General features: G+C 45.0%; 1 protein-coding gene across 1 annotated transcript in view; it reads right to left on the bottom strand.

Moving 5' to 3' along the window:
• RAPGEF4 (Rap guanine nucleotide exchange factor 4) overlaps positions 1-15,725 on the bottom strand; it is a 168,657-nt gene that overhangs the window by 117,260 nt on the left and 35,672 nt on the right. The window contains exons 5-6 of the mRNA XM_088468239.1: positions 7,743-7,864; positions 1,306-1,489 (exon numbers count right to left, since the gene is read on the bottom strand). Coding sequence (XP_088324365.1) covers positions 1,306-1,489; positions 7,743-7,864 — 306 coding nt within the window. The remainder of the gene's footprint in view (positions 1-1,305; positions 1,490-7,742; positions 7,865-15,725) is intronic.

Below are 15,725 nucleotides of genomic sequence, written 5' to 3'. Positions count from 1 at the left end.
CTCTCCTCTCCAGTCTGTCCTCAATGCTGCTGCACGGCTTATCTTCCTCTCCAAACATTCTGTATCTGCCTCCCCTCTCCTACAAGCCCTACACTGGCTCCCCTTCCCTTTCAGAGTCCAATTTAAGGTTCTCACGCTCGCTCACAAAGCCCTCACCCAATCTTCTCCCATATACATCTCTGATCTCATCTCCCTTCACGCTCCTCTCCGCCCTCTTCGCTCAACTAATGCACGCCGCCTTTCATGCCAGCTGATTACTTCCTCCCACTCCCGCCTCCAAGATTTTGCCCGCACTGCTCCCCACCTCTGGAACTCTCTCCCACTCCGCATCAGACTCTCCACCTGTTTGCAATCCTTCAAACGGGCTCTCAAGACCCACTACTTCATCAAAGCCTTCCAGCTATCATTCTAACTCCTTGCTACATGCTCATTCGTCCCCATCTACCCCATCTGTGTCAACCCAGTTTGTCTTCCCCCACCTTTTTAGAATGTAAGCTCTCACGAGCAGGGCCATCTACCCTCTTGTGCTTCTCCTTACTATAGTGTCATTTACTTCTTACTCACCACTAGGGCACCTAACACTTGGTTGCTTATGCTCTGTTGCTTATCTGGGTGATATGGTCACTAATGTAGCAATATATATTATCCATGTCCTGTATTGTATTGTTCTGTAAGTCACTTGTATACAATTTGTTTTTGTACTTTGTAAGGCGCTGCGGAACACTTGTGGCGCCATATAAATAAATGCTAATAATAATAATAATAATAAAAGAAATATATTTGGGGGGAGAGAGGGGTTCTCATCAATTTTATTTCAGATTTATGCAGGGGAAAAAAGAGCTATTTTTTTTATATTTCTGTCCAAGGTTGGTGATGCTGTCACTGTCTATGGGCGGTATCTGGGCGCTAATGGAACCCCCGGGGCGATTTAATTAGCCCCGAAGTAAGGCCCGACGCCGGCATTTATCAGGGATTTTTTTCTCAGGACCTAATGTCTCCTGAAAAATAAAACAACTTTGTTTTCGCCAGCGCAATGGTGAAAACACATAGGTCCATATGAACTTATCACATATCACATGTGTTTTAGGGCGAATTATGCTATTTATTCACCCAAAACAAAAAGGATAGGGTGAAATAAATAGTCGAAAAACAGGGATTATCAGCGAAAAATCCCTGTTTTTCACCCCCCGAAAATATATCGGGGCTAATTGTATACTGCCCTATGTATTTATACATTTTATAATATTTCATCAGGTTAAGTACTAGCTATGCAATACACAAGCATGGAACAGGAAAATAAATTACGGCTTTCTGAGTATCATTCTCATGTGAGCGTCAGGTCCTATTTGGGACAAGAGAAGGAAGGTATCCTGGAGGTCTTCATCACTTTCCCGCTTCTCCTCATCAGTAGGCATAGGCACATCTTCATGTTCATCCTCCAGGAATCGGTAGAACAGGTATTTATCTTGGAAGTAGTATTCTTGGTCAACTGAGAGGTAATAACAGACATACGACAATTAAGACTACAATGAAAAAAAATTATATTACAAATGTTAGACAGATCTATAGTCTCATAGATATATTTTGATTCATTCTAAAAACAAACCGTTTAGCAATAGAATACTCTTTAAGCTTCTTAAGTTTTGAATGTCATTTACAATGTATAACCAATACAGCCAGCAGAGGGCAAGACACAGTCATTATATACATTTTGAATGCACTGAAGCTCTCGGAGTGATACTGACAATAAGATAAGCTGTCTGGAAATAAAAAATAACACTATAATTTCCAGATCTTACAGGCGGGAAAATTGACTCTTAAGAAGTATGATTTTCTCTCCCAAATATTTAATTGGTCTTTTAAATGTAGCCCTGGGCCCAGGGGCATAACTAGGTATTTGAAGGCCCCATACTGTAGCAAAGGTTTGTAAGGGCCCCTATGAACCATTCAATGGTAATAAATGTATATGACACATGTAACTTTGACAAGGAAGATGGGCTCCCCTCAGCTCTAGGCCCCATAGCAGCTGCACCCTTTGCACCTATGGTAGTTACCTGGCCACCCTTGACGGAGATAACTAGCGTCCCTGTGATAACTTTAACCATACCTTTATGGATTTGGGTTTGGGTACGCAATCCGGGCACTGATAATGCCGGCGGTCAGAATCCCGGCAGTGTAATCCCAAAGGTGGAAATCCTGACGCATGGAGGTAAGTATTCTAACCCTTCCCCTAACCCACCTTTTCTGCAGTCTAACTCTAACCTTCTCCTTCGGCAGTCCAAACCTAACCCTGACCCTCCCGCAGCATACCCCTAACCTTCCCCTCCCCCTCCCCACCCCCGCAGCCTAACCCTAGCCTTCTCCTTTGGCAGTCTAGTCCGTAACTTTCTTCTTCGGCAGTCTAACCCTAACCCTCTCCTTCGGCAATCTAACCCTATGCCTAACCCACCTTTTCTGCAGTCTAACCCTAACCTTCTCCTTCGGCAGTCTAACCCTAACCCTCCCGCAGCCTAACCCTAACCTTCCCCTCCCCCCCACAGCCTAACCCTAACCTTCTCCTTTGGCAGTCTAATCCCTAACCTCCTTCGGCAGGCTGACCCTATACCTAACCCTCATTTTCTGCAGTCTAACCCTAACCTTCTCCTTCGGCAGTCTAACCCTAACCCTCCCGCAGCCTAACCCTAACCTTCCCCTCCCCCCAATAGCCTAACCCTAACCTTCTTCGGCAGTCTAACCCTAACCTTCTCCTTCGGCAGTCTAACCCTAACCTTCTCCTTCGGCAGTCTAACCCTAACCTTCTCCTTCAGCAGTCTAACCCTAACCTTTCCCTCCCCCATAGCCTAACCCTAACTGTCCCCTCCCATAGCCTAACCCCAGACCCGCCAAGAGCCACAGCGGGCCCGGGAAACAGGGGGCATGGCCTAATTGTGGCCATGCCCCCTTCCCGGGAAAAAAAACTAAAAACTTTTGCTCAGCAGCCATGAGCGGTCTCACACTGCAGCTCAGCACACACTGTGTGCTGGGCTGCTGTGAGGGAGGGGAGGCGGCGCCGGACCCGGGCCTCCACCGGGCCCCTCAGGAAGCCCAGGCCCTGGTAATCTGTACCCGCTCCCTCCCCCTCTCGGCGCCCCTGCCTAACCCTAACCCTGACTATCGGGATCGCAGCCGGCAGGATCCTGGTGCTGGGATTCCGTCCGCCGGCATTGTCTGCACGAGGATGCTGACTGCATCCCATGGATTTAACACAGTATACTGACTATACATGTAACTCAGAATAAGCAGGGCCAAAACTAGGATTTCTGTCACTCGGGGCAAGACAGTAATTTGGCGTGCCCCCCCAATAAAACCAAACAAAACAACATATAGCACAAAAAGTATGTGTGGTTTTGTGACACAGTAATGCCACAGTAATGACCCTTAAGGATACACATGATGTTACAGTAATGACCTTTACTATACATTACGTCACAGTAAGGCCCCTTACACATTATGCCACAGTAATGCCCCCCAGTGATGGCAGCCCCCCAGGACTGACAGATGAAACACTATTAAAATTGGACTTTCACATTAAAATGGGATCTCCCAGTAAGCCAGCTCACTCTTTTTACCTGCCGGGGCTGCGTGGTGGGCGAGCTTGGGCAGCGCGAGACAGGACGGAGATGCTACATGCCGCGGGTCAGTCAGTGCCACTGTCATTCTAATGTGGCGCTGGTGGTGAACCGATTCGAGTTCACAGAAGGACAGCCACTGCTGATTGGCTGTCAGTCTGCAAGCTCTGATTGGCTTGCCACCGGCGTCACATTAGAATGATGGCTGCGCTGTGTCTCTCAAGTCCGGGCTGCAGATGGCTTCCCGCAGGTCCCGGTGTGCAGCCCAAACCCACACGTGCAACTACCTGGGGCCGCCCCACGTTGGCAGTCTCTCCTCGTCACCCCCTCAAGCCAAGCACCCGGGGCACGTCCCCCCCTTACCTCCCCCCTAGTTGCCGCCCTGGAATAAGCATATAATTGCGTACTTTTATTGGGATGCATTTAACCTTTGGGGGGAGGGGAGGGGGAGTTACATAAAATGTGTCCATTCCTACAAACTATCAGAAATGATATAAAACAATAATATGGGTCTCAGTCACTTCCTCAGAAAAGCTGACCTGAAATAAGGACACACTTGCTAACAGACGTACAGCATTCTAGGATAATTTGTGTACTGATCAAACCTACTATGAATGCCTTACCTGCTAGATTTGTCAGTGTACCTATTTTATTCTAATACCATTTTTGCTGGTTTTACTCTATTTTATGGAAGTGATACATTGTTTCAATACACTTAAGGTCATTGAGGATTTAATTTTGGCATTAAGAAATGTGCCTCTAAGGTAAGTACTATTTAAATTATCATCATCATAGACTCTTTAAAGCAATATTTCTCTATACATTGTTTTGTTTTATATGCAAGCTAATAACAGTAGGTATATATAAAGTAGAGTTATATACTCCTGATGACAGTGCGATAATAAAGCACTGAAACGTTGAGTTTACTCTACAGCTTTGGAGCATTTATTAGTGCAGTAGCTCTAGAAGTGGCGTAACTAGGGCAGGGCGAGCGGGGTTCGTGCCCTGGGCGCCGTTGGACCGGCGGCGCGGGGGGGCGCCGCCGGCCATGGTACCGGCCCGCCCGCCCTAGATAGCCAGTGTAGCGCCGACCGCAATGAGTGCGGTCAGCGCTACACATTTGCACAGGACCGGCGCTAGGCTTCCAGCGCCGGTCCTGTGCTGCACGCCTGAGCCCGTTCCCTCCCCCTGAGCGCTTGCCCAATAGCGCCAGGAGGCGGGCTCAGGCTGTGCATAACACACGCATCGCCGCCAGCGCTGGCGGCGATGCGTGTGTTAAACAGCAGCCAATGAGAGTCAGATAGACTCTCATTGACTGCTGCAGCACCCACTGCAAGAGCCGGACTTCCGTCCGGCTCCTGCAGTGGGTAATGGGACTGACGTCATGACGTCAGTCCCATAATGCTGAGCGCGCCAGCCCGGGCGGACTGGAGGGCGGGAGCAGCATCGGCATCGCGGACAGGAGCAGCGTGGAATCAGGTAAGTATATTTTTATATATATTTATTTATTTTTAAACCTTACCTATCTGCACAACGGGGGAGGGGTTGGCTAGTACTGGGGGGGACATCTACTGGGGGGGACATCTACTGGGGGTGCAATTGGGAGGACCTCTACTGGGGGGGGGCTACTCTACTGGGGACTACTACTTGGGGGGGGGACTACCACTGGGGGCATTCTAAAAGGGGCCTAGTATTACTAGAGGCACTGCACTCGGGGGACCACTAATGGGGGCAATAATAGGAAGGGCCACTACAGGGACCACTGGATAGGGGGGGGGGGTCACTACTGGGAGCCTGCATCGGGGGACCACTACTGGGGGCACTGCATGGGAGGGGGGGACACTACTGCTGGGGACACTATATAAGGGGCTTACTGCTACGGGCACTGTGGGGACCACTACAGGGGGCACTAGATATGGGGGATCACTACAGGGTGCCTGCATAAGGGGACCACTACTGGGAAAACTGCATGGGGGGGACTACTGCTGGGGGCACTATATAAAAGGGCACTGCATAAGGGGATACCGCTACTGGGCGCACTGCATTGTGGGGACTGCTACTGGGGGCACTGCATAAGGGGGAACACTACGTGGGGCACTGCATTTGGGGGGGCCACTACTGGGGGTACTGAGTAAGGGGAACTAATTGGGGGCTGTATAAGAGGGACCACTACTGGGGATACTGTATAAGGGGCACTACTATGGGCCTGCATGAGAGGGACCACAACTGCATACTGGGGGTACTACTGGGGTTATGGTGCATATGGATAGGAATGTTCAGTTTGAAAATAAAGGGGTGTGTCATGTTGACACGCCCCATTTTTAAGTGACCACGCCCATTTTTTTGCTGCGAGCGCCGAAGGCGCGCGCACATGGGGGGGTGGGGGGCTACCTTTTCAAATTTGCCCTGGGCTCCAAATACCCTAGTTACACCACTGAGGTCTAGTCATTGCGTATTTAGTTCTTGCTGCTGTGAGGGCATCGGGCATGGTTACAGACTCATTTTTGGGCTGTCGGACTATACAAATTCTTCTATCTATCTATCTATCTTTGTAGTGCTGAGGAATTCTGTCCTGTGGTTCAGAGAAGAGCCTTATTGCTTGCCAGTTTAGTTATAGATGTACCTCTGCCCTAATTTGGAAATATGCATCAGTGGAATGACAGAGAGCAGGAGTGATACAGTATGATTGATTAAGTATAAACCTATCAGTTAATTCAGGTATGTAAGACAGACAGTGCACTATTGTATATGTTGTATATGTATACAGTATATGTATATACGTTGTATATGTATACAGTATATTCATATCAAATACCAGCGTTACTTTAAATAATTACAAAGGCATAAGAAAAATAAAGGCAATATTAATGCTGTCCAAACACACAGCAATTTGGACAACCATTTGGTAGTTTTAAGCCAAACTGGCAATTGTTTAGCAATCCTGATCATCAGCTGACTGTGCAAATATTTGCTGATCCCACTAATAGGGCCCCCATGTTATCCAGTCGCTTGTCCTGCATGATGACTAACCAGATTTGTCTAATTTGGTCACCCATGAGTGTGGCCAAATTGGACATAAAGATGCATCAGTGCATGGAATTATTAGTAAAAAAAGGGTCGATAGGGCAGTTGTCTGGAAGCTTAGAAGTAGATACCCATGATGTCTTTGAGGATTTAAAGTGTAGATCCATTCCAATATTATAAAGAATATTTGCTTAATTAAAATCAATATGCTGATTACCCTAGCATCTGCCTGCAATTGGCAGTAGAACACTCGAGAACACTCTGATTCTGCCGTTTGGCAGATGTGAGGCATAACTGACCTACAGTAAGCAACATCTGCAACCATGGAAACAAAGAAGACTGCACTGAATATTTTTATAGATACAAATGTTGCTAATCAGTATCAGATATTCACAACATACCTGACAGATGGGAGCAAATGAAGTGCTTAGAGGTAGACATAATACACAGCAAAGACAGAAATTCTGAGAGCTAACCCATTAATGTGAATGCAGCCGTTCACTGGGTGTGGTATAAAAATCGACAATGTAAGGGTCGACAGTCAGTAGGTCGACACCAGATGGTCGACGTGTAGTAAGTAGACATGGACAAAAAGTCAACAGGTAAAAAAAGGATGCCTGACAAAAAGTCCACAGTGCAGGCAGTAGACAGGGTTAAAATGTCAACAGGTTGAAGTGGTCGACATCCTATCCCCAACTCTCCCTCTAGTGCCTAACCCTAACCTTTCCCCTGGTGCCTAACCTTAACCCTCTCCTAGTGCTTAACCCTAACCGTCACCTCCGGCAGCTTAATCCTACCCCTCTCACAAGTGCCTAACCCTCACCCCTAACCTTAAAAGTGTTGAAAAACCATTAACAAATGAGTAGACCATTTATGTGTCAACCATTTATGTGTCAACCATTTGAACCTGTCAACCTTTTAACCCCGTCGACCTTCTGCGCTGTCAACATTTTGTCAGTTGACCTTCTACACCTATCGACCTATTGCATGCTGACCATCTGGTGTCGACCTGTTGACTGTCAACTTTTACATTGTCGGTCTTCTATCCGTATGCCCCTCACGTACAATGTATATCCCAGCTTTATTTACAGTATGGAAATTTGGCGTTACCGTGGTTTAGGACTCCCTCCTCAAGTAGCACTTGCCACATGCCCACCGCTTGCGTTCGGGAATGTACACAGGAGCTCTGCTGCATCAACCAGTCAACCAGCTCAGTTCCTACGCAGCATTGCCTGTCATGGATACAGATTCAGATTAAAACCTCTGACATTCACAGAACATCAATAGAATTCTCTGCTTACAAATGTAACACTTACATGCTGGTTTCTTTGCTATATATATTTACATGTCTCACATTAGATGAAGAATTCCTGAAAACCTGTACAGAGATCTCAGGGACGGAGGATGCAGAAATCGAAGATCATTCACCAACAGATGAAAGTGACAAAATCACAGATACGATTTTTATAATTCTAGAGGCTCTTCTGGATATTGTTTAATTAGCCTTGAAAATCATGTGAGACAACAAATTTTGCCAAAGGGAATGACAGCGTTAAAATAGGAATATACCCAAAGACTTGCACAAAGTACTGTCGGATGTTAAACAAGGTAAACTATAGCTTCTTTTATTATAATATAGTAGTTGGATTAAAGTAATACGGTGACAGAGGGGATTACAGAACTAAAGGTACAATTAGAGCCATCTGAGGAATTGGATCTAGATTAAACTTCTGTATCTCAAAGATACGCAGTTATTTGGGTTTTGTATTACTGTAATTCAACATTCAGGGTTAATGTACAAAAATATTGTGACAGAACTTTACTTTAGTGATGATGAAGAGCTCAGCATTTATTACAGATGTTATTGTTTGACTTCTCCTCCCAAAACTCCTCCTTCCATTGTACTGAGATGTGGTCATTATAAGACAATACAATAGCTGGTGGGCTTTGACCAGTGTCTTAAAAGAGATAATTAGAATGGAAAGGGGCAGTCTGGGTCGGTGTGGTACGAAAAGTCGACATTCAAAATATCAACATTCAGAATTTCGACATAGGCATTAGGTTAACAAGCAATATGTCAAAATGGTTAAAATGTCGTCATTTAACATGTCGACACCCAGTTGTCGACATACATGTTTTTTTTCCCCCGATTTTAGCCTAACCTTAACTCATTTGTGAATGTTGCCATATTTCTTGTCAACCAACACTCTGACTGTTGACATTCAGAACCTGTCGACATTCTAACCAGATACCAATCTGGATAGAAAAATAAGCAAATTTAAAGCAGTATGACAAATTATAAAATAAATGTAGCTAAAAAAAAGACCATGTGATTAATTCAATTAGGGGAGAGGGGGGCGAGTTGCCATTGCAAATGGCGTAGAAACGCCAGCAACAGCAGCGGACATCACCCCCCCCCCACGCGGCCCAGTCTCACCTCGGACTCGTGGATTATTGTAAGCAGCTCGTACAGTGCACCGGAAAATGCGATAAGAACGCTTCGATTTGAATTGACCCCATCCCGTCGGTTAGAAACGAAGCAGAGTAAGAGAGTAGAAGCTGTGAGGGGAGGTGAATATCAAACACGGAATTCACCAACATTTCCCAGCTAGCGTCAGATGATAACAATCTGCAGATGGCTGAGGAATGGGAGCGGAATGGAACCAATTATTGAAATATACAGAAAATAGAGCAAAGTCATACAGGTAGGAAAGAGAATGTAATAATATTTTTACACTTTTTTAGCCAACCCCATTGGGAGGAGAATCATAAAAAGATTAAGAAAATAAGAATAATATAATGTGTGGATAAGATGGTCCAACATAAAAATCATAATTGAACAAAGAGAAGTAATTTGCTCCCAAATGCAGATTTAAACATCCTAAATGTATTTAGATTTAAATATATTAATCTTCAAATTAACTCTGGAATCTATTATGTGAACAATATGAACTAATTAGATTGGAAAAAAGGAAGAAACACTTTGTCAGCTGTAGATATGGTCTGTAGTAACAGAGATAGGAAACGGGAGACTGAGATAAAACACAACGGCTCAGATAAAAAAGTATATTATCAATGTAAACACAGATTTTCATTTTTATTTCCTCACCGTCCCATATTTTATCTCAAACCTACAGTAATGCCCATTAATGCTCCTAAGTAACCAGTAATTGGGGTCATAGGCTCCCTGACCTTTAGGCTATAGGGTCATCTTGATAATTAACTACAAATTCTAGTAAAATATATCTGCACATGCTTGACTATATAGTTATTTATAAAGCCCTCTACAAATCTATATTAAAGAAGTTAGAGTACAGCGCTCTTGGTCTTATGGGAAATATCCCCAGATGCTCCACATATAGAGGTATTCCTGCCTCTTGTTCCACACAAATATATAAGAGAAATGTAGTGCACTCTGGGGTATTCCTATTAATTCCCCTGAGTATAGTCCTCTCACTAATATCAATCTATATTTTTAAAGTAGTTGAATGACATCTGCGGAAAACTCCTCGCTGTATATCAATAGTCCCGACTTTAAATCTGTAGCAAAAAAGTCCACATATTTATAATAGTTATGTCCCAGGAAAATCTACAAATCTAATCCACATAATAATGTGATACTGTGAATGATGAAAGGAATGGCCAACAGTGACGGTATACACCGCATACAATGTGATTTCAGTGTTCAATATTTTACCAGTTATTTCTTCGGTAAGGGAAATTTCATTTATAAATTCAACAGACTGCAATAGAGCATACATGCCTACCCTCCCGGTTTTTGCGGGAGGCTCACGATTTTTTGGGTAACCCCCCGCAACCCCGGAAGGGTAGGCACTCCTCCTCTGAAGTGTCCAGAATGGGGAGAATTTCCGCGGCGATCGTAGGTCCCTGTGTAGGGGGCAGGGCTTAATGACGCTTAATGATGTGACCCATCAGGCCCCGCCCACGTTGCGACCCACCTTCTTCTCCTCCCCGAGCTTCTCCCGGGGAGGAGAAAAGAAAGGTAGGCAACTATGCAATAGAGACAACTGATGTTCCATCCTTTAATCATGTGTGTATGGCCCTGGGTGAACAGGGCTTAATTTGGGGATGTAGTCGGCATCCCGGTGGTCAGAATCCCGACAGCAGTCTGAATCCTGGATCCAGAATCCCGCCCGCTGCCATCCTGATGGTAAGTATTACGGATAGTGGGAGGGTTAGATTTAGGGCTGCGGTTAGGCACTAGGGGCAGTGTTAATGTTAGGCTATGGGAGGGAAGGGTTAGGGCTAGGAACTAGGGAGAGGGTTAAGGTTAGGCTGTGGGGGGGGAGGGTTAGGGTTACGCTGTAGGGAGGGGGTGGATTAGGGTTAGGATATTTACCAAATTCTGTCAGGATTGACTGTCGGGAAGCCGCTGTTGGTATTCTGACTGTCAGCATCCTGACCGCCAGGATCCCTTACCAAACCCTTAATTTGGAACCATAACTGATTTATAGGACACATTTTTTTGTATTAGATACAGTACTTATAGCCATCTGCATATCTTAGCCAACTCCTTACTTCTTTTCCCTAATCTGTGACTGAGTGCTGAAAATGATCATTTAGAAACAAGTGTTGAACATTCTTTGTGCCAGGCTACTGCTAAGGAGGTAGATATGAGCCAAGGACTCAGCCAATAATTACACTTTCAAAAAGGTGAACATTTGATTAAATAGATTAAAATAGCTGGCAAATAAGCCAACAGAGAAGGTTTGTGACTTGTACAGGGGAGTACTGATTATTGGCAACAATGGGGGGTAGTCAGCGAAACGCCAGCATGCCATTAAGTTTGAACGCCGTTACAGGAGCGAGCATAAATTAGCCATTGCGATGCCATAAACAGCTTGGGCTCTCACTGCGTGTGATGAGGTTAGCAATTCCTGAGTGAGGTCAGACCTTGTGGAAGTGTGCGTGAGGCTCCGATGGTGCTCGATGATACCGATGGTTTCACAGTCTTACTAAGTATTACGGATGTGTTTAAGGTAAAGGGGGCGTCCTTATGTTAGGCTGCGTAGGGCATTGTGATCGCAGACATTAGCATATCTTCGCAGTGGAACAGCAAGGATCGCAATAGTGATCCTTGCTGAATCAGGCCCTATGGCCCTCATTCAGAGCCACTCGCTAGCGGCAGTACGCTCGTTCCGAGCGATGTTCGCACATCTGCGCATGCGTACGGTTTTTAGTACGCATGCGCGAACCAGTCAGTGCGGCTGAAAATCGTTTGTACGCAATATAGCGAGTGCCTGCTATTTTGAGTGACAGAATGAGGCGTATGTGGGTGGTAACAGGGGAAGGTGCTTGAAAACGGGGAGTGGAGATCAGAACGCAGGCGTGCTTAAAGGTCAAAACGGGCGTTTTATGGGTGTGCATAATTAATACAGCAGCGTCATTGACCACGTCACTTGGTTTTTTTTAACTCAGCAACTGCTCGCAAAATAGCGGTTGAAAAAACCAACCACATGAATAGCGAGCAGTTCATATCCTGTTCGATGTACTCGATTAATCTAATAAATAGCGGACATGACGTATGGTGCGAGCGGCCAGGGGGCGTTTTTAAGAAATAAAAGAGCGTATGTTTTGCTCGCTCGTTCAGACTTAGAGGTGTGAACAGACTACAATGTGCGAACGGATCATTTGCATAGCCACCCCTTGTTTTTGAACGAACGCAAATAGCGAACGGCTCTGAATGAGGGCCTATGTCTACTCTGTGGAAATGTATATTTTTCAGAGTGTACTAGATTACAAAGTGCAATGGGATACGCTGCTGCCAAATAAATATTAATAATTATTATCTTTTATTTATATGGGGCCACAAGGAATCTGTAGTGTTGTACATAGGCATAGAACATACAGGATTTTATGTTCCCCCACCATTCCTCTATTGTCACATATGTTCCCCCACCATTCTTCCCTTGTCACACGTTTCCACACCATTCTTCCCTTGTCACATATGTTCCCCCACCATTCTTCCCTTGTCAGATATGTTCCCCTACCATTCTTCCCTTGTCAGATATGTTTCCACACCATTCTTCCCTTGTCACATATGTTTCCACACCATTCTTCCCTTGTCAGATATGTTTCCACACCATTCTTTCCTTGTCACATATATTTCCACACCATTCTTCCCTTGTCACATATGTTTCCACACCATTCTTCCCTTGTCAGATATGTTTCCACACCATTCTTCCCTTGTCACATATGTTCCCCCACCATTCTTCCCATGTCACATATGTTCCCACACCATTCTTCCTTTGTCAGATATGTTTCCACACCATTCTTCACTTGTCAGATATGTTTCCACACCATTCTTCCCTTGTCACATATGTTCCCCCACCATTCTTCCCTTGTCACATATGTTCCCACACCATTCTTCCCATGTCACACATATCTGGCAAGGGAAGAATGGTGTGGGAACATATGTGACATGGGAAGAATGGTGGGGGAACATATGTGACAAGGGAAGAATGGTGGGGGAACATGTTTCCACACCATTCTTCCCTTGTCACATATGTTCCCCCACAATTCTTCCCATGTCACATATGTTCCCACACCATTCTTCCCTTATCAGATATGTTTCCACACCATTCTTCCCTTGTCACATGTTTCCACACCATTCTTCCCTTATCACATATGTTCCCCCACCATTCTTCCCATGTCACATATGTTCCCACACCATTCTTCCCTTGTCAGATATGTTTCCACACCATTCTTCGCTTGTCAGATATGTTTCCACACCATTCTTCCCTTGTCACATATGTTCCCACACCATTCTTCCCATGTCACACATATCTGGCAAGGGAAGAATGGTGTGGGAACATATGTGACATGGGAAGAATGGTGGGGGAACATATGTGACAAGGGAAGAATGGTGGGGGAACATGTTTCCACACCATTCTTCCCTTGTCACATATGTTCCCACACCATTCTTCCCTTGTCACATGTTTCCACACCATTCTTCCCTTGTCACATATGTTCCCCCACAATTCTTCCCATGTCACATATGTTCCCACACCATTCTTCCCTTGTCAGATATGTTTCCACACCATTCTTCCCTTGTCACATGTTTCCACACCATTCTTCCCTTATCACATATGTTCCCCCACCATTCTTCCCATGTCACATATGTTCCCACACCATTCTTCCCTTGTCAGATATGTTTCCACACCATTCTTCGCTTGTCAGATATGTTTCCACACCATTCTTCCCTTGTCACATATGTTCCCACACCATTCTTCACTTGTCAGATATGTTTCCACACCATTCTTCCCTTGTCACATATGTTCCACCATTCTTCCCTCATCACATATGTTCCCGCAACATTCTTCCCTTGTCACATATGTTCCCCCACCATTCATTCCTTTTCACATATGTTCCCTACTATGCATCCATTGTCACATATGTTCCCCCGCCATTCTTGCTTTGTCACATATGTTCCCCCATCATTCATCCCTTGTCACATATGTGATAAGGGATGTTTCCACACTATTCTTCCCTGGTCACATATGTTCCCCCGCCATTCTTCCCTTGTCAAAAATGTCCCCTCGCCATTCTTCCCTTGTCACATATATTCCCCCACTATTCTTCCCTTATCACATATGTTTCTGCACTATTCTTCCCTGGTCACATATGTTCCCCCACTATTTTTCCCTTGTCACATATGTTCCCCCACCATTCTTACCTTGTCACATATGTTCCCCCACCATTTTCCCCTTGTCACATATGTTCCACCACCATTATTCCCTTGTCACGTAAGTTCCCGCACCATTCTACCCTTCTCACATATGTTCCCCCACTATTCTTATCTTGTCACATATGGTCCCCCAATATTCTTATCTTGTCAAATATGATCCCCACCATTCTTCTCTTGTTAGATATGTTGCCCCACCATTCTTACCTTGTCACATATATTCCCCCAACTTTCTTCCCTTATTACAGAAGTTCCCCCACTATTCATCTGTTGTCACATATTTTCCACCATTCTACCCTTGTCACATATGTTCCACTATTCTACCCTTGTCATATATGTTCCCCCACTATTCTTCTCTTGTTACATATGTTCCGTCATAATTCTTATCTTGTTACATATGTTGCCCCACCATTCTTCCCTTGTGACATGTTCCCTCACCATTCTTACCTTGTTAAATATGTTCCCCACAATTGTTCTCTTGTCACATATGTTCCCGCACCATTCTACCCTTGTCACAAATGTTCCCGCACCATTTCTCCCGTGTCACATATGTTCCTGCACCATTCTTCTCTTGTCACATATGTTTCCTCACCGTTCTTCCTTTGCCACATATGTTCCCATACCATTGTACCCTTGTCACATATGTTCCTGCATCATACTTCCCTTGTTACATATATTCCCTCACTAATCTTCTTTGGTTAAATATGATGTTTCCGCACCATTCTTCTCCTGTCATATTTGTTCCTCCACCATTCTTCCCTTGTCACATATGTTCCTCCACCATTTTTCCCTTGTTAAATATGTTCTCCACTATTGTTCTCTTGTTACATATGTTCCCGCACCATTCTTATCTTATCACATATGTTTACTGCACCATTTTCCCCTTGTCACATATGTTCCCCCACCATTCTTCCCCTATACTGTCACATACAGTATGTTCCTTTGCCATTCTTCCTTTATCACTTATGTTCCACCATCATTCTTACCTTATCATATACTGTATGTTCCCCTGCCACTCTTCCCTTGTCACATATGTTCCCCCACCATTCTTCCCTTGTCACATATGTTCTCCCACCATTCTTCCCTTGTCACATATGTTCTCCCACCATTCTTCCCTTGTCACATATGTTCCCCCACCATTCTTCCCTTGTCACATACCGTATGTTCCCCCACCATTCTTCCCTTGTCACATATGTTCTCCCACCATTCTTCCCTTGTCACATATGTTCTCCCACCATTCTTCCCTTGTCACATATGTTCTCCCACCATTCTTCCCTTGTCACATATGTTCCCCCACCATTCTTCCCTTGTCACATACCGTATGTTCCCCCACCATTCTTCCCTTGTCACATATGTTCCCCCACCATTCTTCCCTTGTCACATATGTT

This window comes from Taudactylus pleione, unplaced genomic scaffold, assembly GCF_031769625.1.
Source record: "Taudactylus pleione unplaced genomic scaffold, aTauple2 ptg000004l, whole genome shotgun sequence".
In the NCBI taxonomy this organism is placed as follows: domain Eukaryota; kingdom Metazoa; phylum Chordata; class Amphibia; order Anura; family Myobatrachidae; genus Taudactylus; species Taudactylus pleione.
Note: the sequence above shows the minus strand (reverse complement) of the source record. Positions and strands in the feature narration are given on the sequence as shown.